Source organism: Drosophila kikkawai, chromosome 3L (assembly GCF_030179895.1).
Source record: "Drosophila kikkawai strain 14028-0561.14 chromosome 3L, DkikHiC1v2, whole genome shotgun sequence".
NCBI lineage: Eukaryota > Metazoa > Arthropoda > Insecta > Diptera > Drosophilidae > Drosophila > Drosophila kikkawai.
The window spans coordinates 16,225,020-16,251,847 of NC_091730.1; the positions used below are offsets into that span (position 1 = coordinate 16,225,020).

The 26,828-nt window shown below is 35.2% G+C and overlaps 1 protein-coding gene across 5 annotated transcripts in view; it reads left to right on the top strand.

Annotated features, from left to right (window-relative positions):
• The window catches only part of bbg (big bang), a 126,287-nt gene that overhangs the window by 90,787 nt on the left and 8,672 nt on the right, over window positions 1–26,828 (top strand). Inside the window, exon 1 of one of the 5 annotated variants that reach the window (XM_017167430.3) lies at window positions 8,959–9,003. The exons of 3 other annotated variants lie outside the window; for them this stretch is intronic. In XM_017167430.3, the coding sequence (XP_017022919.1) occupies window positions 8,979–9,003 (25 nt within the window). In that variant the 5' untranslated portion in view covers window positions 8,959–8,978. Of the gene's footprint in view, window positions 1–8,958; window positions 9,004–21,420; window positions 21,575–26,828 lie in introns of those variants that run through there. One more of the 5 variants, XM_017167431.3, reaches the window with a different exon arrangement.

Consider the following 26,828-nt stretch of genomic DNA (forward strand, 5'->3'; position numbering starts at 1 on the left):
AAGCACTTCCAAATCAGAAAACAACCGCATAAAATAAATACTACTGACCAATGCAATTCTATAGAAATATACATAGCACCGAAAAAAAAGAGACAGCTCAATATTTTGACAGCTCGAACGGAACAAACCGAACTCGGACTCTGAAAATAAAAAAAAAATTGCAAAGAAAACTGCATGCCAAACAATGGCAAACAATTTTTATGCATTTATGCAAAAGGCAAACAGTAAACCCCCCTTCATACTCCCCCCTTTGTTGGGGGCAGCTGTCAGAAAAGTCACACCAGAATTCTCTGTTTCCCTACAACTCTTTCTCTCGCCATGTGCTGCTGTCAAAGAAGTGACGTATGGAATTATTTATGTGGCGGGTAAACCAAGGAGAAGTATTCAAAAAATATTTAAAAAAAAAAGCAAGTAAAAACGGAAATAACAAGTTAAAAATTCAGTAAAAAACTACCAAGGGAAATATGCATAAAATATTATCAAAACTAGGAGATATGTAATAAACCAAGTGCTTAAAGTTACTACAAAAAATTCTTAAAATTGTGAGGAAACCTATAAACTATTTTCACACTTCTATCCAGTTTTCTATTAGCAATTTTTCTTTGTGTGTTGCCTTATCCTGGCCATTTTCTTAAAGTCAACTATTTTCATACCGCAGCTAATTCAAACTTTGAAGGCCAGTCATTATTATTTTACGCTCTTTCCGCTTCTCCGATCGGTCCTAAAGGTGTAAGTATACTTTTCATAATTACCGCACATTAAAGCCCAAGTGTGTGGCTAAAAAAAAACTTAAAGAAAAAGGGGCTGCACAGGGGCTATCTACAGCTACCGGCTACTGTATCTGGCGGATTAAGCTACGCCTGAATTCGTCACGGTGACGCCTCGATTCCCTTTTTGGTCCGGCGCTTCTCCAGCTGCTGCTGCTACTGCTGGTCATTCACATTATATCGGGAGTTGGGGGGATAAATGGGATAGGGGGAGAGACTCCATCTCCGCCTGCTTAGAATTTTTAATTGCAAAAAACCCCGCTTTGGCAGCAGACAGAGTTGCACTTTGCACAATTGACTCACTGACTGACATAATAGAAATGTCAAACGAGGCGCGCCGCTGATTTGACAGCGAAAGAGAAGGGGATACTAGATGGAGAGAGAGACAGAGAGACAGCTTGTTTGTTTGTTTGCATTCGTTTTAATTGATTTTAATTGTTGTTGATTAGAGTCGGAGTCGCAAAGTCGGGAGTCTGGGATTTAATCCGCAAGCTGGAAATTATATGGAGGAGTTAATGGGGAACAGGAACAGGAAGTTGCTGTGATTTATATAGGGAAATGGTTATTTTATTAGTAAACTATAATTTTAAGGAGAATATAAGAAGCCTGGCTTATAAAAAAAACCTTAAAGAAAAATTATAAAGAATTTCCCCCAACAGCTAACAAATTTTCCCAATCAATTTGTTGACATTTTCACTTCATGCTCCTCTTATCGAGTCAATGACCACAACGACAAAGGCAAAAGGAAAGGAAAACATCTTTAAAATTGTTTCCAATACTTGAAGTGCAGGCAAGTTCTTCCCTCTGTGTTTTTGTAACTCTTTTTTCATCGGGGAGGAGAACTGAAGAACACACTCCCCCGACCCATGTCCGTGGTCAGTATCCATCATTAGACTCAATTTGTTAGCCGGGACTACGCCTTAAACATGACCCAGCAGATAATTCAATAATTTCGAAACCCTCCTCGATACGATTCTAACAGCATGACAAACAAAAGCAGCGGGTAGAACAAATTAAAGAAAAAATAATGCATTATGCATTCATTATAGAAATATGAGAAAAAACTGTCAACACTCGGAGCGAGTGTAGTGAAAAATTGATGAAAACTGGGAACCCAGTAGCTAAGAAAACAAACACCGAACACACTCGATAACCAGATCTCTCTTGGGCAAGTTATCCCATAAAAGGGACTGAACCTATATATCTAGTATTTATACAATTCCCAACTCGAGTCCAATTCCCTGCCAGCTGTCAAAGCGAAATGTCAAAATGTTAGCTTTGTAATTAGCTCGATAGGAACAGTTGACAATTTGCAACTGTCAGGGTGACATTTTGGGCAGCTAGCAGCCGGCAGCCGGGAGTCGAGGGTTAATGACACCTCGCCGCCACACATGACAGCTCAAAAGTTTAAGTTAATTTTTCTTATTGATAAATATTTTTTATAAATTTACTTGACTCGCCAAACTCTTGACTCCCCGTCGCTGGTTCAGCCTTGAAGTTATCCAAAATGTTATTACTCGGAATTGTTTTCGTACGCTTTTGTGGTGGCCATAATGTCAAAACTATTTATAGTTGAGCCAATGCGTTTCGAGAGCTTTGATATTGACTTCGGATAGTGCTACTTGAAATATAAATCAAAATTAAATTGGACAGACAGCTAAAAATGGCAAGAGTGTGGTTTTCCTTAAGAGCGAACTCGGTTAGAAAATGAATAATAGTTCAATCAACTGTTGATTTGAATTTAAAAATAGCTAAAGACATATTTTTCTACGAAGTCTATTTAAAGATTTAAAACTTGGCAGGGTTTCCTTAAACTCCAGGCGTTAATAAAATATGGCACTTAACTTTAAATGGGTTTTAAACAAAAAACTACATTATTCGTTTAAATTCCCTCTCACGATATAAACTCAAATCGAATCGAATTTGGACCCCCATTTATATTTACACGCCTCTCAAAAGCACTTAACAGTCAATAGTATAAAACAAAAGTTCATTGCAATCAAAAGTGCAGTTTAATCAAAAGTACAACACCCTGCCACGAAATATCGTTTACCAAAAACAAAAAACGAAAAAAAAAAGTGAAAGTTTTCCCCCTTAAAGAATCTACCAAAGAGCTGTCTTTGGGGCATCTTTAACACCTTCGGGAATGGACATCATTTGGAAATGATAGATCATTAAAATGAGCTTTTTTCCTCTTGTTTTCCGCTGTTTATATATTTTTTTTTTTTCGTTTTGTGGGAGTCAGTCACGACCTTCGCTCGTTGGACTGCCGGTCGCCGCAGCTGCCAACTGGGAAAGTCATAAGTTGAAAGGTCGTGTGAATGCCGGGAAAAGGGAAAATAAACTGCATCAAGAGCTTGGCTTAAAGTTCCCCCCAAAAAAAATAATAGAAAAAAATGTTCATTACCCCAGCTTTATTTTGTAGCTATTAGAATTGTGAGCAGGAAATGATTAATGTTTTCTTTGTGATGTGACAAAGTTGGATAGGAATCTTAGAATATTTTTGTGTCAGCTGAACCGGATGGAAATGATAAGGCTAAATTAACTGATTGGGGAAAAGAGTTGGGAAATCAGCTACATTTACTTTTGGAAAAAAGAGTTGGGAAGTCAAAGGGAAAATTGGAAAATACAAATTAATATAATAATTTTAAGCTAGAAATAATCAAGTAAAGCAACCCCTATTTACAAGAAATATTATACCATATTTTTTATTCAAGATTAAAAGCTTTTAAAAATACTTAAAATTTTGTCAAAGTCCATCAACTTCTAAGAATATCCGAATAATTCTTCAAAGAACTTTTCTAATGAATTCCCAATTTCCCATTTTTCTAACTCCCCTCTCAAATGTCATAACGGTTCTCAATTTTCCAATGCTCCTTTCATTCTTCTCTCCCCCAAAAAGATCGACTCTTCCATCAAATATTTGACATGAACTGACGAAAAGCATTTTCAAGATTGACTTCCAAACTCCCTCGAACAATCACTTAACGGGATTTTGTGGGGAGAAGCAGCAAACACAGTTGAAGAGAAGTATTCTCTATGCAAACTAAGTGCCGCCCCCCTTCCACCCCAACCACCTTCAACGTTAACCCTACAAAGGCGGCAAAGTCAGAAAACGCACCCATCAAAAGGCGTTACAAATTTTGATTTCTTTTGAAAAGCAGCGACGCCTCTTTGCAACGCAAAGAAAGCTGGCCAGAAGAGGGTGTTGTTGGGAAAGGTGCTGAGCCCCAAGGAAAAATATCAATTACAGCATAATTATGTGTGACGCAGAGAAGAAGGGGAAAATGTAGAAGAATTCTGACAGAAAATGATTGATTTGTGAGGTTAGGTAAGAAAGGAAAAGCTTCTCTCTCCGAGATGAACTTTTGACACATCGATGGAAAATTCTTTTCGTTTGTCATCGTATAATTTAATTTTAAACGTTACGTTGACTCCCCTAAACAACGGTAAATGATAGTTCTAAAGGAGAAAAGGAAAGAATGGGGGGAGGGGGGTAGAAGAATTCGGGTTAGGGGATAACGATTGTCAAACATGAAAAGATCTTTTGCCTGTAATTGCATATTAAACAACATTTAACCAAAAAGTTAACTGGTAAAAGGTATAGCAGCGGCCCGCCTCTCCTCAAATCTTCTACCATTCAAGGCCCGTCTTTCAACGATTCTCCACAGTCTCCTCCACTCTCCACTCCCCACTCTCCACTCTCTTCTCTCCTTTACCATATTTCCTGTTCAATGTCAATGTTGTGACCTTTGTTAAGCATTTTGTTTGCTTTGGCTTGGGGAATCTTTTCTATCTTTTTTTTTGCCAGGCTGCCTCTTTATTTCAGATTCTTCAAGTACCGTTGTAATTGTTTGCCTAGGCTTCTCTTTTTTAAAGAGAAAATCAATTGCATTGTTGCTGTTAAATAATATTGCGCAATTTTTATTCAAACAGCCCAAAGGAGTAGAAGAAAAAGCATTTGAAAGAAAAAAGATTTATAGAAAGTTGCCAAAGGTAAAGAAGACATAACATGAGGGGGAGTAAGGTGAGGTGGAAATCTTTCAATGATGTAGGTTTTTTTTGTTTGTTTGTTTGCTGCTCAAGTTGCTTTTTTTTTTGTGGGATGCTGATGTAAAAAAGAGTTGTAATGCTTGGATGAAAAACCAATGCGGTAAGGTTCGATACGGTTGTTGGGTGAAGTTCATGGACAGGTAACAGGGACTTTTTTAAGAGAATTAATGCAATTTCCTTTAAATATACAAAGAATACTTTATAAAACTAAAAGCTCATCAGATTTATTTATTAAAAAATAGTAAACTACTTTACTATTTAATTTAAATTAAATCATCTCTTTAGCTTTGATTAAAATAATTTATTAACTTGCTTAAAATATAAATTAAATAAGGTCTTGATGTATTTTCTATGATAAACCATTTAACAAATCAAAAATACAATATTTCCTCCTTCAACTTTTTTCATTTCCAGTTCCGTTTTCCCTCAAACAAATTTCAATTGCCAAAAAAAAAAAAGAAAATCCGCCCCTAGTAACGAAATCTCTAATAAAATCTTCAAAAATTTCTCAAGTGCCAAGTCAAATACTTGACGAATAATGAAAATATTGAGCCGGATGAAAGGCAGAGTGATTTCAATAAAAATAAATAAAAACGGAAGTCCAATAAAAGTCAATAAAAGCAGCAACAAAATTTGAATATTTGTGTAAAAGTGCGGCAAAGTTGAACCAAACTTTCCAAAAAGAAGGTAGCTTTTTTTTTCTTTTTTTATTTATTTATTTACTAGAGTTGTGGGTGAACGAAGTCCAATGCATATTTTATTAGCTGTAAATTTTATTAATGTGGCCATAAATTCAGGAGAAGCCAAACCGAAACAAGCTGCAAACAAACCCAAAACAGGGTTTCCACAGACGAGGGGAGTAGTTGCAGATGCAGTTGGCATCCACATCAATATGGCCGCAATGTGTGGCAACGGAGGACACTTGGATTTGGGCAGTGTGTCGTTGCCGTTTTTGCTTTTGGGGGGTTAAGAGGGGGTTTCTAGGGGTCTCAGTGGGGGTTTCGTGGGTGCCAAGAGGGGTGGCATTGCATGACCGAAGCGTTGAAAAGAAAAAACACGAGCGTTAAATTTATTTAAGCCAAAGATAAGGCACGCTAAGCCATGGCCAAAAGGAGTAGTGGCTAAGCCAGGTACACCGGGGAAAAATTATATGGCTGGGGAATATTAGAGAATCGAAATTTTTTAAAAATAATTTTAATATTAATCTATAATTTTTATAAAATTTATAACTTAAAATAATCTATAATTTAAAAAAAAAAACAATCTAAGATTTTTTGAAAAAATGTCAAGACAAAATTTCTTTCTTGCTTTTAAGTTTTCATTATTTAAACTAAAAGAAAATGTTATATTAAATTTAAAAAGTCAAAGAAAATCATTTTGTCTTATTATTAATATTAATTTAATTTTTTTAAATTTATTTTAAACCTTACAAATTCCTCTCAGCGCTGCCTTAGCCACGACTGAAAGGAGCCTATTGCATATATGCATAAGACTCAACCCAGTATAGCTTTTGGTTAGATCAGAAAAATTTTCTTGTGGAACCAGGGGATTTACTAATACTGTTTATGTTTCTATATAGTTAATACCCGGTACTTGAGAAACAAAATGGCATTTTATATTTGTGAATAGATATCCTTTTTTGGTACTTCGAGCCGGATCTTACAAATTATCTTGGTTATTTTACTTCTTTTAATTATCACAAAAGTAAGCTTAATGTTCAAAGCTAATAAGAGGGGTATTTCATAGTCGTGGCTTTCGTGTTTAGTAATTCTATTTTTTTTATCTATGTGTACTGTGTGTGTGTGTGCTGGTGGGGACAACAAGTTTGCCGCAGCAGCGACAGGAACTAAATCACGTGTTTGTTGCCGCGTTTTTTGTTGGCGCTGTTTTTGTTGTAACTTCTAACTTGACTTTGGCCAAGTCATGACGACAGGTTCAAAATCTTGCTGGGCAACTTTAAAGGAGATCTGTGGGGCGGGATGCGGAGAGGGGAGTTCGGGATAAAATAGTCGGGAGTTGGGAGTTGGGAGTCGAGACTTGGGAGCTGGAAGCTGGAGGAGCTTTGGGGTCTTCCAACAGATCGAAGCAGGCTGCTTAGCAGCGGCTTACACATGTTTGTTTTGTCTTCCTCTGTCTTTTGTTGCAAGCTGCAACTTACCGTTAGCTGGATGTGTGTATATATAAAGTAGTAGAAGTCTGGTTGCATGTGGCAAGTTTTTTTCTCTTTCTCTCGATCGCCTGAAATAATATCTAATAATGCATATAATTTTCACATGCACAGCAAATCGCGGCAAAAAATGGAGAGCAAGGAGGCAGTAGATGCCATGACTTGTCTGCAATTTATGGGGATCACGGGGGGAAGGTGGCCGCTCTCGTAACCCGGCAGGGGCTTCAATATCATTAAATATTATGATCAAATATTGCTGAGCGGCATTTTGAACTAAATTAGCCACGATGATAGGAGATCAGCAGCAGCAGCATCAGCAGTGTGTCGGCATCAAAAACGAGGGGGGAAAATCGTGAAGAGCATCTAATAAATAGCGATAACATTCAGCTTTAGTGCCTGAAATAGCTGGCGATGATGGGAAACTCACCAAGATTCGCTCTTATTTTAATTATCTTAACTTAAGACTTAATCTTGGGATGAAAATAAACTTGTTGATCCCAGTGATTGATCAGAGAAGAGCGGCAACATTAAAGAGAGCCAAGAAGAAGGTTATTAAATATTATTATTTAAAGGGAATTAATCTCTGAAGGTAATGGTTAAAGGGAAATTACATTCCTAAAATGCCAGAAAATCTTAAAATACAAGATTTTAAATAATAAATTACAGGGTACTCGAGTTCAAAGCTCTCTAAAAATGATTTCTCCGTGCAAAACCTTACTACCTTTACCTGTTCTATTTCAATTATGACATTATGGCATGACAACTGCAAATAAAAAACATAATTTCACCTCTCTTCTAGCGAATTTGATATTTATTTTCTCATTTTCTCGCCGATTTCGTGGCTCATAGTGGTATTTAATATGAAATTTCGCACATGCAAACTCACAAATCTTTTTTACAGCATCCGCAATAATAAATAACACCGAAAAACGCAACAAAAGCTTACCAATAAAACCGAATCGAATAAAAATTGCCACCAATCTCATTCGGCGCCGTTGCTAATGTTAAGTAATTAATTAAAAACAAATGCCCAACGAAATTTCGTATAATTTTTCACCAAAGCCCGCATTATTTATTTATTTAAAAAATATTAAAACAAATTGCACTCAATTCACGAAAACAAAGCAACAGACGAACAAAATTTTTGGCAATCGAAAAAGGGAGAAAGTGACTGAAGGGTTTTTCAATTGTATAACACTCGCCGTTAGATTGATAAATTGTCAATAATTAAAGCGGTGATCAAATTGATGAGCTGATCCGAAGCGAGTCTCTTTCAGCTCTTCATTTTGATTGATTTCAATGGGGTTTCATGGCTGCCAGTTATGCAACGTGTGGGCCCCAGAAATACTACTTGTGAGATAAGTACAAGTAAGGAAATTAAAAATAAATTTATTGGAATTTTTTGTTTTTTGCAATAGCAATATCGTGGCCGCGCCCATTGAAATTCAGCATCAACTGGTGCCCAATCTCCTGGGTAATCAGCAAATAAAAAACACAAAGGAAAAGAGCCGTGGAAAAGGGAAACCAATAAAAGGAATTTCCTCTTATCGCCACAAAAGTCCTCTTGCCAATCTTCAAGTTACTCTTCCCCTCTGCATTTCTGCTATATTCTTTATTCTGGATTCAAGTGGGCGCCCGCAGACTCTTCGATCTAGACATTGAGAAGGAAAAAGAAAGAAAAGTCGCGAGACAAGTGACGGTTTGCGATAGTGGGTTACATTTTGATGGCCAAGAATATATATTTAAAAAAACGCATATTTTCGTTATAAAAATAAAATATTAGCCATGTTCTTTAATGTTAAATAAAATTATTTATTTATTAAATATGAATAATAGTAGATGAAAAATATTAAATAATTGTTAAGAATTATTAGTTTGTATTTTATTTTTATTTTATTATTTTTTTTTATATTATTTACATATTTTATTCAAGCTGAAATTAATTTCTTAATTTTCTTTCTCTTTCCAGGTAATTAAAAAAATTCCCCAAAATGCTACGAATTAACCGTTATAGGGGTGAGTTTACAGGTTTACTTAATAATGCAGAATTAAGCAAAACATTTTTCTGCATTCTTGTAGATTAAGTATTCTTTTCTTTACTCATAGAAGAAAGCCACACCTTGAAGTTTTTCTCTTTTTTTCCTTTTTTTTTAAACTCAAGACATGCTATAAACAAAAAAAAGAAAAGATCACGCTATCAATTTAACAGCATCTGTCTATGATGCATGGGATCGAATTCCCCGCTCGGCTCTGATCCTCTCCTTGCGATTCTTCAGCTCCTTTTATCTCCTTCACACCCACACAGTATTGAGTATTGAGTATCGAGAGGTTTTTTTTATTTATTTTATTTTTTTTTTGCAACTTGTCCTGGACAACATTTTTCCAAGGAACCTGCATGCACTCACACTCGCTTACATACATAAATAGCAATCGCTGTCTATTTATAGATACCTCAGATCCTCTAGCCAGCGAAGTCCTCCTTAGCTCTCACTCTCTTTCAATGTTAAGGTACACTGAAAAAAAAAATATAATACTAAATATATGAGGTTCCCCTTTTATAAACACTTTCCAATAATTAATTGTTCTCTTTCATAAATAAGAAAATTTTTAAAAATAGTTTAACTAAACTAATAATCTATACACCAAAAGAAATCCCCAAAAAAAATATTAAATTGTCACATTAATTGCTTATTTGTTATGGATTTATTTCTTGAGCTTCTTTTTTAGCCTTGAAGGCAAATTCCCAGATAAAAATGCAACGCGGCTGTCAACAAGCTAAGACAACAAACAAAAGGCTGTAAATTTATTAAGTTTTTTTTTTTTTCACCCTCCCTGCTCTGCCTTTTAATTTCAGCTTGTAAAATAATTAAGCTGAAAATAATGAAACTTAATCCCAGCCACAGGCGGCGAAAAAATAAGTGAGTGGGGGACGGCCAGAGCTTTAACTGGGTTGCCTCAATAACCGTTGGGCGGGATTAACACGCTTTTTTTCTTGCTATTTTTCTGCTTCTCTTGGCTGTATCCCGCGGCATTTTAAACAGTAGCCGAAAAAAGGTAAACAACATAAAATAAAAAAATATATATATATATAAACACAATTGCCATGGCAAATTTCCCTTCACAACTTCACTGTGGCTACTGTAAAAATGCTTTTACATGGGAAATAATAATTACCTGGGCAATAAGCAGGACAAATTAATGTGCAACTGTTTAAGCTGAGCTATAAGCCGATCTTGACCAGAACAGCCCTTAAAAAATATGTATTTACTACAAATGAGTAGCAATTCAAAGGCTCAGATACATATGTATCTTTTGATTATCAAAGAAAAGTTTTCGGGGTTTTGAGCTATCTTTATATCTGATTTTATTTATATTTGATAAAAAATATATATAACATATTTCATATTTAAATTAAAGCCCACATTATACTCTCTTACCAAAAGCACTGAGCCCTGGCATCGGGTTAAGTAAGCTGTTACGTTAGCATTAAGACACTTCAAAAGGGGGCTGAAACTTCCTCTTAAATGGGGCGTGTCATGTGTTTTAATTAGCCCTCGGGGTGCTGCAAAATAATGTTACCTTTCATTGCCCCGAAAAGCTTGTCAAAAGTGCAAACAAGTTTCCGACAGTTAAAACTTTGATTCGCTGCAACTCCCACAGCAATGATTAGCCATATAAATTCGAGATGAAAATGAAACCGAAGAAATACCAATTGTGAGGATGAGTAGCCACAAAACTCGTGTCCGCATCACCTTACCCATTTTTCTATTTTTTTTTAAATATTTTTTTGTTGCATGAAAATGCCATAAAAGCCAAGAAGATATTGAGACGGCGGCAGTGAAAATAAAATGATTTAAAATGAAGCGCAAACTTTGAACTCGGACTTGAAAAAATTGAATTTGGTTTTTCCTTAGTTTTCTTTCTTAGTTTTTTGCATCTTTGAATTTATAGCTATTTTTCGCGTGGTCGACTTTTGTTGTTTTCCTCTTTTTGCCTGTCGGAGATTTCATAATAATACAGTCCGTTTTTTGTTTTGTTTGTTAACCTGAAAAGTGAAATGCATTTTCGTTGGTTGGTTTTTTTTTCGTGGCAAGGGGGAAAATTATCGCTTTATCACGATTCAAACGGTACCACTTTCTCAGCTTCATTTGTAGCAATAATTATGCAATTTGCTCTTCGTAGCTACGATTCAGAGTCCGATTCCGAATCCGAATCGTTGGCCCCTGCAATTGTGTTGCATTTCCCTCGTTCGTTCGTTTTCTTTTCGATTCGATTTGAAGACTCTGTGCATTATAATTTCTGTTGTTATTTATAATTGTTGGACATCTGAGCATTGTGGGTGCTTACTTACTCTTTTTTTTCTCCTTTTTGTTGAGCTTTGCATAGTTATCACTCCGGTATATATCTTTACTCGAGTAGCCATAACAACATAATTGTGAAGAAAGAAACGATTTTGGGGCCGATTTTTCGGTTATGACAAATTAATTGGCTGCAATTGTTTTGTCTGGGTCTAGGGGGATCGGGAAAGTTATCGATGGCTTTATGGCACACAATTGCTGCTGTATTTTATACGAGTTTATAATATATTTATCTGTGAATGCAGATTAGGTGGTTATGGGTTGTAAATGATATACTCGAAGTGGGAGCAATTGTTAAAATTTTGGGATTAAGAGAAAAAGAGTGTTTGTTTATATAAGGGAGAGGTAGCTTAAATAATTTTGTTTATTGTAAAGAATAGGAGTTTTTGAATGATTTATATATTTAAATACAATTTGTTTATATTCTGTTTATATAGGAAATTATTTATAAATATGTAAGCCGTAATAAAGTAAATAGAAAAAATTTGAATAAACATTTTAAATCAACTTATATTCATTGGACAGCCCTTAAAATAAAGCTCTGATAATTTCTCCACTTCTTCTTATTAGTAAAAATATATAAAAAAATTTAAAAATACGCCAAAAAATAAAAGAAAAATTCTAAACAATATCTTCATATATATCTTCACTTGTTGCCACTATCAACTCTCCCAATTCTCAACAGAAGCCAGTCTAAGATCCTCTGTCGCGTCGATTATAAAAAAATGTGAGTGCCACACAACAATGCGGATAAAAAATAAATAAAGAAAAAAAAATATATAAGCAGTGAAATCCGACAAAAAAAAATTCGTGTCAACCAAAGTGTGTCACAAATTTGGCCAAAATAACTCTTAACCCATTAACTTAAACTCTGCGTTCCGTATGATCTTCCATTGATTGCCCCGCAGACGAAATTTGATCGATCAGCGGTGGCAAATATATATATATATATTTTTTTTTTTGGCCAGCCGCAAGGCAAAACTTTTTCTTTTCTTTATATTTTTCTCTTTTTCTTTTCATTTCGTTAAAATTTTTTTCTTCATTGTCTGCCTGTGTCTGCCGGTTATTATTTGTGCACATTTTTTCCTCGACTTGGTTTGGTATGTGGACCACTGTAATTGGAGATGCGACGATGTCTGGGGGCCCTTTGCTCGCTTCCTGATCGAAGTGGTATATATACCGACTCGTAGGTATTTATTTTCCATAACCAAAAAACGTGAATCGAATTGTTAGATAAATGCTTAAGGTATTTGGCAACCTTCTTCCTGAAAACAAAACAAAAAAAAGTTTACTTGGTTCCGTCAACGAATTAAATTAAACTTAAACAATTTAATTCGCTGGCAATTTCATGTGCAAAGCAAAATTGTTGAAATGGCTTAATTAATTTGCCCAATTTTTTCGTGTTTTATGTGTTTTTTTTTTTGTATTTTTGTGTCTCTTTAAGTTGGTCAAGTCAATTGCCCAATCCCAAAATGAGGCCCAGGCCCAGTTAACAGCAAAACAAACCTCGACAAGCCCTCAGATAAACGCCCACCAGCAGCCTTACTTCCCTATATATATATATATATATATACATGCCTCGATTTGGTGCGACTAACTCACGCCTACGATTTTACAGCTCTCCGGTTGTTGTCTCGACTTAATTTGATAAGATTTATTTCGATTCGCGTGGAGAGTCGAGGAAAAGGCCAAGAAACCCAACGAACATCGAACATTGAGAAATGTTTTTTTGCCCTCAATAAATTGTAGGAGGAATCAGAGTGCAGAGAAAGAAAAAAGAAAAAAGCAGGATCTTTAGTCTTTTTTGAGGTAGTTTCAGTTGTTAATTTACTAGTTTATGAATTATGTACTCCAAAAGTCACTAAAAATGTTATAAAGTTTACAAAAATGTACCTAAAAATATGAAATACAAGTTTTTAGATACGAAATTCAGTCTAAATTGGGACTTATAGGATTTAAGGATTTTTTAAATTGAATAAATGTTAATGCTCTGTTCAAAATTATATATTAAAATGAATATTAAATCTTTTTAATATTTAAAATAACCATTTCCGGTTCACAAATATTTTTCCCAGTGTCTCCACAACATCGTAGCTAACATTTAAAAAACAGTTGAAATAGAAATGTAAACGTTTGTCTGATAAATGGCCTAAACGGGCCTTGTTTCGCCGCGTTCTCACTGAACACTCGAGAGTCGAGACTTGAAAGTCCAGAGAGTGTGGGTGATCTTTATGTTGTGTCTTTTTGTTTTTTTGTTTTTTTGTTTTTGCCCGTTGGTGGGTGTATCTATTGGCTACTGATTGGATTGGTTTGGATTGGGGGGAGCTACCGATGAGATCTTAAAAAAAAGGGAAGGGGTATAAAAGTGAAGTGCATTTAAATAAAGGTTATTTCGAGTTTTGTAAAGTGCCTACATATTGCCAGGTGGGATGAAAGAGAGATGGTTTCGATTGCAAGTGTTTTGTTCAAGTATCTGATAAAGATATCTGGAAAACCAGGAACTTTGAGTATTAAAAGAGTAAATTTAAATATATTTATAAAATATTTTTAAAAATATTAGCTTAATATTTATTTATTACCTTTTTATAAGTACATTTCCTTTCTTATTTTCCCACAATAATCAGCTCTTATTCGGTGTTCTTCCATCAAATTGTCAAACGTGAAAGTTGGCAGCTTGTTTCTTTTTAAGCCTTTTCCTTGAGTTTTTCTTTTGGTTTTTGTTTAGCCACCCGCCTTGTACATTTTGGTAAATGTTGTAAATGTTTTTTTAGTTGGTTTGACCCTCTCCCCTGCTTACTTCTTCCCTCCCTCCCCCCTTCTAGTTCAAAAGTTCATTGTCAAGTCTAATAAAATGTTCAAATGACACGTTAAGTGTCAGCAGCTACAAGAGAGTTTCCCTGGCTCTGGTTCCCTTTTTGCATTTGCACTTTGTTTGAAAGACCGCCGCGAGTAGCAGCGATCAGCCTAAACAAAAGAGGGGGGAAAACTGCAGGAAAACTAGGGAAAACCGGCAAGCTGAAAAATACCGTTTACCGCTCTATCTGTGTTGCCCTCCTCGCTCTGTTCCCTTTTTGTCAAATGATGATAAATCGTGACCCGCCAAAAGCCTCAGTGAAAATGTTGCTGCATTAGCATCCTCCCACTCCTCAAGCACTGAAAAAAATTTGTAAATATTTTTAAATTAATTTAAAGAAATTTAAAAGTGTTAAAAAAGCAAGAGAAATTAATAAAACGAATGGGAAAATAATTATAAATATAATAAAGTGATTTAAAAAATCATTTTTTGAAATATTCTGTAGACATTTTCTATAAATTATATTTATATTATTTATATTAATGAATATTAGTATAAAAATTCATTTTTTTTTACTGCATCCTCCTTCTCCTTTTTGAGTGACGTGGAGAGACCTTCAAGAGAGCTACCAATTTTTTTCCATCTTCCAACCGTTTTTCACCATCGGATCCCCAGGATCCCCAGCAATCGAAACTCGACATTTCAGTGAATTATGTGGTTTTTTTAGATGATAAATTTGCAATTTAGCCAAGTGTATGTGTGTGAATAAGTAAGTGCACTTGGTTGGCGCTTAGAAATTAGGCAAAAATATAATTTATGAGCATTCAAATTGTCGAATGGATGGGATGCCCTTTGGCTGAGCCGCTGCTCTGTGTGTGGCTTCCCTTCGGTTTTGATTTAAATGCAAATTACTGATTTTATTACGAGAGGAAATGTCACCTTTTCGCACCTTTAAATCACGATTCCCATTGAGTGACAAGTAAATATAAAATTTATCTATTTTGTATTTAAATTTGCATTTTTTTAGAGAGGGGAAATCAAAGCAATGTAGCAATCGATGGCGGCAAAGTTGAGTTTTTAATTGGAAGGGCTTAAAATGTGATTAAAATTAAGTGATAATAGCCTTGATTTATTATAAAGGTATTAATATTTAATTAATATTTATTTAGGTAGTAACAAAGTCTGTTTAAATGGTATAGAAAAACCATAATGCCATTGGTAAATATTGCTAATTAATTTAAGCCTAAGCTTGTCTTCTGGGAAATGAAAAATAAACCAGTTCCAGTACCAATAATTGCTTCGAATCACCAACCACCTTTAATCGGTTTCAATTTTGACATTAACCCTGACTGAATGTCAATTAAATTTCATCATAAAAGCCGATGACAAATCCCCATCAAGGTCGTCGAAAAAAGCAAAGCAAACCGAACCGGTGAACGATAACGATCCATTGATAAAATGCCAGAGCTATCTGTACAACTTCCACTTGCGACTTACAAGCTCATTTGTCACTAGAGTTCCCAGTACCTGTATCTTGCGAATACGCGCCCCGGAGTATCTGTATCTTTGCATCGCCAGCGACCTTGCCTAGTGAAACGGCAAAAGCAATCAGCTGATATGTATGTCTTGAGTGTAACAAATTAGCAAATAGCAACAATAATAAACAACAAACTGCAAAATAATATAAAATAAATGAAGTGCGAGGAACATGGAGCAGGAATTTTTTAATTTAGATAATTGAAAAGAGAGGAAAGGAAAAAGAAATTCGCAGAAAAGAAGATTCGAATCGAAACTCAATACAAACACAGATTTAGAACTCAATTATTATTTTAAGCATTTGTTTTCAATGGTTTAATCACCGTGAGATATTTAAATGATGAACAATTTAACCAATATTTGCCCAGAGTTCTTTGCTATTATTTTTAATAATTTAATGAATCATTTTCAGGCAAATTTCTGTGGTTAAAATTGTGGGTATTTTATTAATAAAGCAATTTTGTGTTGTGTTTTTTTTTTTCCTTTTTTTTATTACTCTTTGATTGATAAATATTTGATTAACATAATTTGCTGCAATGAAAAATGCGTGCTTGGGGGAAAACAAGGAAACGGGGAAACAAAATTGCTGAAGCGGAAAATATAATGCGGCAAATTTTTGTTTTTTGTTTCCCCGCTGGTTAACAAGGCGTGTTGTGTATAGATTAAAATTGTTCAATTTGTATTTGTTAGTTATTAATAGAGCTATTTGTGCAGCCAGATTATTTCACACGATATTTAGACCTGGCCAAACCCGAAACTGCGTCAATTTCGTTTGAAATGGAATCCAATCTCGGCACCGCCAAAATGTCAAATGCATCAAAGAAATCAAATCATTAGAAACACGATCAGACTAATTAAAGAAAATGAAATAAATGAGAGTCACAGTCGACGACAAGTCAAATTAATTAAAAACAAAAATACAATCAAAGGCAAAAAACAAATGCCACTTGTTGGCCAAAAAGGTCCCCTTGGCAAAAATACAACAAAAGAAATACGAAAATAGAAAACCCAGCCCAAAACTGAGGGCCTCGATCTACAGATGTTTTTTAGGTGTGTCCTAGCCAAAATGGCCACGCCCTATATATATTTTTGTGTCTTAGCCCAAATCCAATCTGCAATCCAGTTGTTGTTTACTTTCTAATACATGATAGCCGGGGCCAGAATCGCAAGCCATGTGAACTTGGTCAATTTGCTGTCGGCAACTATAAAGGTCAGATGCAGTAAGGGGAATTACCCAGAAACATAAATAAAATAATACACCAATTACTCTTTAATAAATGAAATATAAAACAATAAAACTTTATATAGAAATAAATTCAAATAAATTTTGTACTTAAAAGCTTAAGAAATACCAAGAAAATGCTAATCTTATAGCCATATCTTTTGGCAATAAAAATATTTCTCTTACTTGATTTTCATTCAAAGACCCTTACAAACCTCAAGCTAAACTTGAAGCACCCTTTTCTAGGGTACATTTATAACCGCACTAATTTATGTTTATTGTTTATTATTCAGCCAATACTGTTTTTATTGTGCTTGTATCTCCCTTGGGCAGAGGAAAAAATTGAATTTAATTATATGTAATGGTGTTTTTTTTTAGTCCAACTGATTGAAATTTATATCAGCCTTTGTCCGCAGAAATTTATTAATATTTCTATTGACTTTAATGTCTCTTTTTGCGTGGCCGAGATCCTCGTAAACCTTGCGGATTTAATGGTACAACGATTTTTAGTGTTTTTCAATTGATGTTTATGGATCTATTGCGGCTTGTTTATGTTTATTGGCTTAAAAAAAAACTCACACACACAGAAGATTATCAATAAAAGAGGCGAGAGTCTAGCTAACGCATAACTCCCACTGCCAAAAAAAAAAAGTGGGCACTCTTAATGAGCTTAAAATATATATACCATATATATAAATAGAGTTTTCTTTGCGGTCAAGTGATTGTCCGCATTTGGAATTCCGTATTTGGGTTTGTTTTATTTAAATATCAAAACCATAAATTCGAATGCAACTGTCAAGTGCAGGAGCATTGTTAGTGCGGGGCCTTATGGGGTTAATGTGCTCATTGTGCGACCATTTATTTTGTTGTTCCCGAGCTTGCTCTAGTTTGCTTTGGGTTTTGAGAACGAAATCAGAGTGCAAATATATTGGAAGTGGGTGTAAACTCTCCCTTATTGATGGAAATAATAGAGAACTTCTTAAAAATATATTACTTATAGTTGATTAATGGTTTTAAAGTCTTTTTTAACACTTAATAACTTAGCTTTGAGTTCTAAAAACGAAATTAGGGTGAAATAATAGGCGTGAACTCTGCCTTGTCAATAGAAATAATATAGAAATTCTTTAAAAAACTAATTAAATGTTGTATATTCTAATAAAAGCTTCAAAAAAATGTTTTTTAAGAATAATAAGAAAATAGAGAACCTGAAAATAATAGGAGGGACTTTAATTTACTGTAGCAAAAATTATAAAATGCAGAATTGAATCGTTAAGAATTTATATAAATATCAAACCCTTAATATTTATATACATTTTACCAAGATTAGCTGTGATTTCTTAATAAAACTACAAAATATATATGCAAGTATATTTTTTATCTCTAAATAATTTCCTTAAATTTATATAACAAATTCATACCTTTGCCAAAAATCCTACCTATACCTCAATAAAAATACCAATTATACCCCAGCTCCATCGACACTTTTAACATTTAATTTCAAACAAAACATTTTGACGAGTTTCACAAGATATTTTGGCCAACCCCCCTAGTAACATAAATAAATGTAAATGTAAATTAAGAGGGACGGGTAGGTTGGTTCCTCCTCCTCGAATGTCAAAATGATTTCTGCCTTTTCAAGTTGTGCCGCCAAAACGTCGAACTTTTGACGCAATTTGCATTTTATTCGCAATCTATATTGGCGCCGCAGCTTCTGAGCGGCAAAAATATAAAGGAAAGGAAAAAATTGACGCAAGCCCCTGCGACATATTTTACAATGTTTGCCATATTTTTGATTGATTTGTTTTGCCAGGCGAGATGGGGGCCCTGGCGCCAGATTTTCGTCCATTGATTGAAGGGTGAGAGGAGCCTGAAAATTGAGCCCAAGGTCTGTCTACTGGGGGGAAGAGAAAACGATTTTTTGCAGCTGTTCACACACTTGTTTCATTAGCCAAAGTGGCAAAACTTAAATACACAACAAATATGCTGGAAAAGTCTAACCGTAACATTTGGTTTCCATTTCAGTCAGTCACAAAATCAAATGAAAAACATAACTCAAAAATGGAGAAGATGAATGATAAATGACAATTGGGAATTTTAGAATTCTCTAGGCGAGAAACTCTTGATTTTTTCTCATGTTCATGTTGGGGGAAAGAAAGTTTCCCTGGGATTTAATGATTAGCCAAAGGTCGGTGTCGGTGCTTATGCAATATTCTGTAGGGACCCGAAGGTGAAAGTTTCCACGCACTTTCGGTTTTTCTTAGGGAAACTCCTATAGCGGGTGAAAATGTATTTTTGTATTTTCTTGTTGGACTCCCAACCGAGCATCATCTCCATCACCATTGGAGTGCCATTCGAAGTGATCCCAAATGCTCAAAGAGATCTTTATCCAAGTGGAGAATTTTGTGTGGGCAGCTTGAAAACCCCGTCTGGAGATGGCTTATTAAAAATTCTAATCACATGCAATCACCACAAGAGCTTGAGGTTTTCCCCTTTCCATCCCCTTTGATCGGTACAATGGCTCGAAGTCGCCGACGGTTATCGATTAATCATCAAATTAAAAATTACCACTGCCAAAGAGAGCGTGGAGCGTGTCCAAAACAACATGAAACACCTCGAAAGGCAATTGGAGCTGTTTTTTATTTCTTTTTTTTTTGTTTTTTGGCACTTACAGTACGTTTGGGTCAGCCAATTTAAACAATATCTAGAATTTCGTGGCTGGAGCGGGGCGAATACAAAACAAAAATAATAATAAAAACCACACGAACTTCGATTGGAATTAAAAGTTTTTTTCTTTTTATTTTTGGCAATTGTCTGTCTTGATTTGTGGGGGGTTGAAGGCAGGAGACGTGTTGTATAACTAGCTATAAGGACTGATAATTGCCAGAATTCGTGGGTCTTCGAATGGTGAATGCCTGGGAGAAGCGTGGTTAAGTTTTCGCTGGCTAATCGATTTATTTTCGACCGAGTAACGTGAGGTTCTTGGGAGAAGCCAATAATCTGTAAGAAAAGTTTTTTCATCAAGGTCAATATAAATCGAAAGGTATAAACATATAGGTAAATAATTCTCACATTTTTGGTTTGCTCATCGTCTTTATTTTGCAAATATGACTCTCTCTTTTTTCTATTCTTTCAAGGTTACTCCCCTTTTTTTTCGCTGACCCACCCATTTCCAGGGAAATTGAAGAATAGAAAACAAAACAATTGAGGCAATCGTTACATAAACAAATAAATATTCACAGATATATGTATATTAAAGTCGTAAATTAATTTAAATATGGCAAATAATTTCCTTTGATTGTTTCAGCAATTTTGTCTGTCTTCATAAATAAGGCTTTTGAAGAGCCCGACAAGAGTTTGGCAATTAAAAATAATTATAAAACAGAACATAGTTTAATTTCTCAAGAGCAGAAATCATATTTAAATTGTTTATTATTTTATATAATTTATTTATATTAATACTTAGTATTATTATTAATGACTTACCCAACTATGAAGAGTAATTATCCCAAAATGAAATATAAAATTTCCTTAACTGTATTATGTATCTTTATATTTTCCCTGTGTATCATCTTACACTTCTCCCCGCTTCGCTCCATTCAAATTAATTAAATCAGATTCTTCTCCCAAAATTTCTTATCACAAATTTGTCATCAGCTTGTAAACAGACGAAGAAGACTCTTGCCACATGCTGATCATAATGAAGTTAAACCGCTGATACCGATCGCTCGACGCCCCAGACAATTAAGTTGAAGAAAGAGGGAGTGAGTGAGAGAGAGCCCCCAGAAGAATTGCATGCAGAGAGAGAGAGCAGCGGCAAAGACTGGCAATCAGCTGATGTCTCAAAGTAGCTCTCTTCGGTTGCCAAGAAACCCGAAGCAGAGAGCCGAAGTCAAGCCGAAGTCGCACCATAACCGGGCAGAAGTCTCCGGCTCAAGCTCGCGATCAGTTCGCTTTCTGCGATCTTCGCGCACACAACGTTCAGTTAGAGCTGTCTATATATATAGAGCCGCCTTGGACGCTTCGATCTTTTAGTGGCTCCCACGCCTTCGTCAAGTTTCGTTAGCCTGACCGTGAAGTGAGTTTCGTTCTGTTCGCGCAAATTGTAACCACTGTTGTGCGCCAAGTTCATTCACGTTGCGCCATAATTAATGTAATGTAATGTAACGTAACGCTTCGCATCGAAATCGAATATTATTCGAACGTTGAATTTAATTGCAATTTGCAAACTGTTTATTTTTCGTACATTTTTGATTTCTGATTTCCATTTTCGGGCATTTCCGTTTCACTTTTGAGCGCGCGCATTCGAGCGCAACAATTAATTGCAGGCAATGCAAATTGTCCGTGATTGTTTATGATTGCCAGTTTGGCAACAAGAGAGGAGAGCCTCGCAAAAGTGAAATTTCCCCTTAAAAATAAATTTAAAAAAAATAAATAATAATGCCAACAAATTAACATAACAAATTTTTGCAGCTTTTGGCAACAAATTGAAATACCGTTAAATGACAACGTAAGCCCGAAAAATAATTAACCATAAACGATACAGCAAAATTACCCACCGAGTGCCAACAAACCAAAAAGCAAACTGTTTAAATATTTTAACAAAAAATTCTGAAATATGTCTGCGGAATCGATGCAAAAACGAAAGTGCTCGAAGCGGATCAGCGGTTAGAGAGAAAGGCAAGTAAAGTGAGTGAAGAGAAATGAGAGTTGGGAATTCTACCGGGGAATTCCATCGGTGAAAGATCGATGTTCGAGTGGAAATAATTCAGGAAGTTCTTTATCATTTGATCTCTGGGTTAATGAATAATGATGTTCAATGGAAAATGCAAAGTGAAATGAGTTGAAAGCGAAGTGAGAGAATGTTTTTTATAGGGAACGTGATGAAGAGAGTTTTTAAAATGATTTATAGTTCTTAAAATCAATTATAAATATTTTTAAAATTCCAATAAAAATTTTAAGAAACTTATTATTATTTTATAAGGAGAATCTTTCTACTTAACTTTATTTTTTCTTAATTTTTTTTTTTAATTGTTGTACAATCTGAATCAATGAAATATAAATATTCAAGAATATAGAACAATTTAAATACCTAAAATACAAGATTATATTTTTGTAAAAAAATCTATTAAATAATTTGATTAAAAAAGTTAAAAACATATTTAAATATTTCAGTAAAAATTAAAATTTATTAAAATAAAATTTATTACTCCTCCATTAAACTTCTTCTTTATTTAATAATGTAAATACATTGATTTTCCCTAGTTTTCCTTCACTTTCCACACAAACAACTTATTGTATCCGATAGATACACATTAGATTGTCGCTGGTCTCTTTAGTCAAATTGCATTTTCTTTCACTAATTTTGCTGCAATTGAAGTTTTCCTTGGATCACTGGGCTTATACCTCTCCCCCCCTCACTTTATTTTCATTTCATTGTTGTGCGAAAAACGATTTCCCTTTGTGCGAAAAGCCTGTAACGTATTTTCCCCTGTTCCTCATCAGCAGCAACCCACTAACTTGGTTTCTACTCCAATTTACTTTGTTAGCGAGCGTGATGATGACAAACACAACCTTTCACACTTAGCCCAGTCAAGACAAATGCACTGGGAGAAAATATAACTAAAAAATGTAAACTTAAAATTTATTTTTAAAAGTATTTCTGAACTATATAAAATTTATATAAAAAAGAAATAAATATTTCTTTATGGAATTTCTTTCTGCTTTGTTTAGAGTCTCAATTGGAATGCAAATATATTTGTTTTTTCCTCTGTAAACCTTTAAGTGAGGCTTTAAATTCGCCCTGTCATTCCCCGTTGATCTCTTGCTTGGCCCGTCCCCCACCTTCTCTTTTCCTGCTCATTTGTGACACATTTCCCTCGACAGCAGCAGCAGCGGCCAGTAAAAGTTCTCCAAGACGCGATTTGTATGCCATGGACAAACATTTTGGCCAAGAAATTGAACTACTTTCGTTAAAAACGTTAAACAAGGGGGAGCAGGGGGATTACGGAAGGGGTATTAACATAAATATTTGATGCGATTTTCCACTGAATTTGCTGTGTCAAATGCACCATAAACACTCAACTCAAACTCACCTACTTGGCTGTCTGTCAGCTTTCATTCAATTTTTTTACATAAACAGGCAATGGAGAGGGGTGTCCGAGAGGGGGCTTTACTCTTTTTAAATGCAACTCCAGCAGTTTGGGCAGTAAAATAAAAAATAAAAAAATATTTTCAACCGTAAAAGAGGCCGCTGCCGAATAGTTGAAATTCGCTTGAAACAAAAATTGTTGGCTTTTTGTGACAAGAATTTGCAAATGTCAACGAAAATTGCGAATTTCGCATTAAAGAGAATTTGCCAAATGATGAGAGGGAATTGGGGGAAAAAGGGGTAAAGGGCGAAAGAGGGGAAATACCAAAAAGCCCCAAAAAGCGAACCAATTGAGATTGTTTTATATGGTTTTACTTGAATTTATTTTATTTTTTTTATTTTTTGCCGTTTCTTATACAACTTTTGCATTTCTTTCTGGGGCAGTTTTGTGTCTGGCATTTTTAAAGAGTTTAAAGCAAATGGATCCGTAACGGAATCGGAATCGGTAACACATCAAAGTCGGGACATGATATGCCCCTCAGATATATATACCTTACTTTGATGTGAAAATATGAGGAGAATGTAAAAGGGTTCTTTTTAGGAAATGGTTCCAAATTAAGGGAAAGAGATTTATTAGGATTATAAATTAATAATTTTATAATTATTATTATGATTAGAAAATATTTTCTTGAATTTGTCTAATAACCTCTTACAACTCTATAATATTTTTTAGACTTCCTGATGCAATTCCCTATATTTACCTTGGCCTTAATTACATCAAAACAATACACTTATTAATAAAAAATTTAAAAATAACACTTTACTTCCCGTTTTCCCTTGAATTGAAGCTCTCGAATTTTAAACTTGATTTCCCTTTAACCATTAAGCATATTGAATTGCCATCGGATCTTTGCCTTTCCACTTGTTATCGTTCTTTTCGTGGACAGTGTATGTGTTTGCCTTCGAATGTAACACTTGTGTTGGACTGACACTCTCGGTATCCGTCAGATACATTTACAAGCTCGGTATTTCCATTACTTCCCCCTTCTTGTTAATGACAACTCTGCTTTTTTTTTATTGCGCGACAAGAAACGAATTCAAAGGCTGACACTTGAATAAATCGAAAAGGTATATACATATATTTCGGTGACCTGTCGACACAGTCTATCTTTGCCAATAAAAAAAAAAGAAGCAGCCCAACAATTGTTGTAAATTCAATTGTTATTACCTATTATTATTTACGGACCGAGTCTAAAATCGATTTCTGACTCAATTACAGAGGATGTTTCGGGAAGCTCATCGAGATATTTACCGCTTGATTACCTAATTGATATTGTTATGGTGTCATAAGCATTATCAGCCTTTCGTTAGATAAAGCAAAATTTATTGGCTGGGATCAGTGAAGTTCGGCTGTCATCGCCGCATATATATACATAGAAATTATATAGAGAGTGACTCTGAAGATTTCTCCACTAATTAGACCATAAAGGAACCCCGAATGATTCAGATAAAACCACAACAAAGGTCACGCTTTAATTGATAAGAAAACAATGCTGCTCTGGCTCTGGGTTCGCTTCTAGTTCGTTACTTTTCAAATTTTCTGCTCACTCGCTTGGAAATCCTCCTACTCGAGCTTCAGGTGACGGGGCCCTGCCCCGATAAAGATCGCACCCCAGAAAACAAAAAAAAAAAAAAACAGTCGGTGTCGGCCCAGAACCCAGACAGGTGGCAGGGGTTTTCGAGTGCACTGCCGCAAAGGAAGCCCAGCGAAAGATACAGATACAAAGATACAAAGATACAGGGAGAAACAGCAACAGAAACAGAAACAGAACCAGAAAACAGAAACACTTTTAATAGTTTTGAACCTTTTGTGCCTCCGCCTGGGCCTCCTCTCCACTTAAAATGTGCAACGGAGCGTGCCTTTCTCTTGGGGCAGAGAGTAATTAACCCATGTTGGCCATTCTTCTCCTTCACCTGTGTGTGTGCAAAACATTTAATTGTGCCGATTGCATTGCCACCATATCTGAAATGCCAAAACACACACAAATTAACTCGACTTCGACTCCATTCCACCAGTTTTCATGCCATCATTCCCCAACGAGATCAAAGTTCTTTCCGCCGCTACGGTTCTTGACATATTCAAAGCATTTCTTACCCATAGTCCCGGGGTTATTAAAAGTACCAACTCATCATCATCATCGTCGTAAAACAACCGAGTCTCTAGTTATATAAGCCACAGAGAGAGATCCATCCACAAATGTCACACTCGAAAAATTAAAGCAGAAAATATAAACAAAAAGAGAAGACCCCCAGTAATCTCCACTGAAGCCAATTAGTTGCTTCCGTAATTTCTTGGTATTATTTTAATTAGCTCTTTTTCGGGTTTACTTTTTGCCTTTTTGGTTTTATTTAAATTACTTTTTAACAGCTTTAAGATTTATTCTCCTCATATACCGATTTTTTTAAACAAAAATTAAAGCAGAGCTTTAGAGCTCAGATAATTTATGGAGGGAATGCATTTTTTCGTTAGACTGCTGATTGTATAATTTCCCAAGAAAATTAGCTTTTTTTGGTGTGGGGCGAAGCCAAGTTAGTTTCTAAGAAATTTATAAGTCCGGATTTTTTTATAATTTTTTAAAATTTTGTTTAGTTGCCATTTTAAGGGCAACGGGCAGTGAGACTTAAACTTGATACTAACTTATATTTGAAATTAAAGAATAATTATAAAAAATATATTTACTACCATTTCTAGTTTACTTGTGTATATATATAATATTTCCCTAGAATATATCCACCTTTACACTCTAAACATAAACATTACCTTTTTTGCCATTAACTTTTTCCATTATTTTCTCTAAGCCTGTCGTGCATAAATTGTTTTTCCATGCGCAGGCATGGCATATATATTTTGTACACAAATCTGAAATATAACCAACTATCAAATAATTCATAACGTTCTTTGCCACACATTCCTTTACGCACCTGGAGGTCTTCGTTGGCAACAAACAACAGCAATAACAACAAGGAAAAATGCGTTTAAGTCAAGTTTGCCGCGAGCTTCTCGAAAAAGAGTCGCCGCCGGCTTTAAGTGTGTTATGTATGTTAGTTACAGTAAAGAATACAGAGAGAGAAATACTTTAAAAAGAAAATAAATGTATTTTTAAAAGGGAAAATATTTTTTTAAAATATTTAAAATATTTTTAGATATTTAAAAGGTTTTTAAAAATGCTTAAAAAGGTGTTTGCTCTTAGATTTTATACCATAACTAAGTAAATATTATTTTAACTGTTGTCCAAATTTTAAGTTATATTTTTTAGTCTCTAGTTAATATTCAAATTGGTTAGTTAATACATAAAATTCTCTAGAATTCTTCAGAATTCTCCTTAGAGCAGCTCTACTGTATCTATGCGTTGGCTTCGTGTGTGGCAGCTGCGATCCGACCTCAGACAGTGACTACAACTTCCCTCCAACCCCTCCTTTTGGCTGTGGCACTTTAGCTCGATATTTATGCAACGGCACACACTTCATGCCCCTACCCGGCCACCTGTCCCCCTGCCTCCCCTCTGCCGCCTCTACTCACCTTTCTCAGCTGCAATTTAAGCGCACATTTTTCTTGGCAACACACACACACATATTCCCTCTTGCCGCATTAGGAGTAGTTTTTCCAGGTTGCCATCGCTCTCCCACTCTCTCCCATTGTGTGCAACACTTGGCGCTTGCCACATAACGACAACGGCAACAGAAGTTGCAAGTTGCAACTGCAACATATGCAACAGCAGCAGCAGCAACTGCATCGTAGCATGACACATTAAATGCAAAACGGCAGCAAGGTGCAAAAAGGGC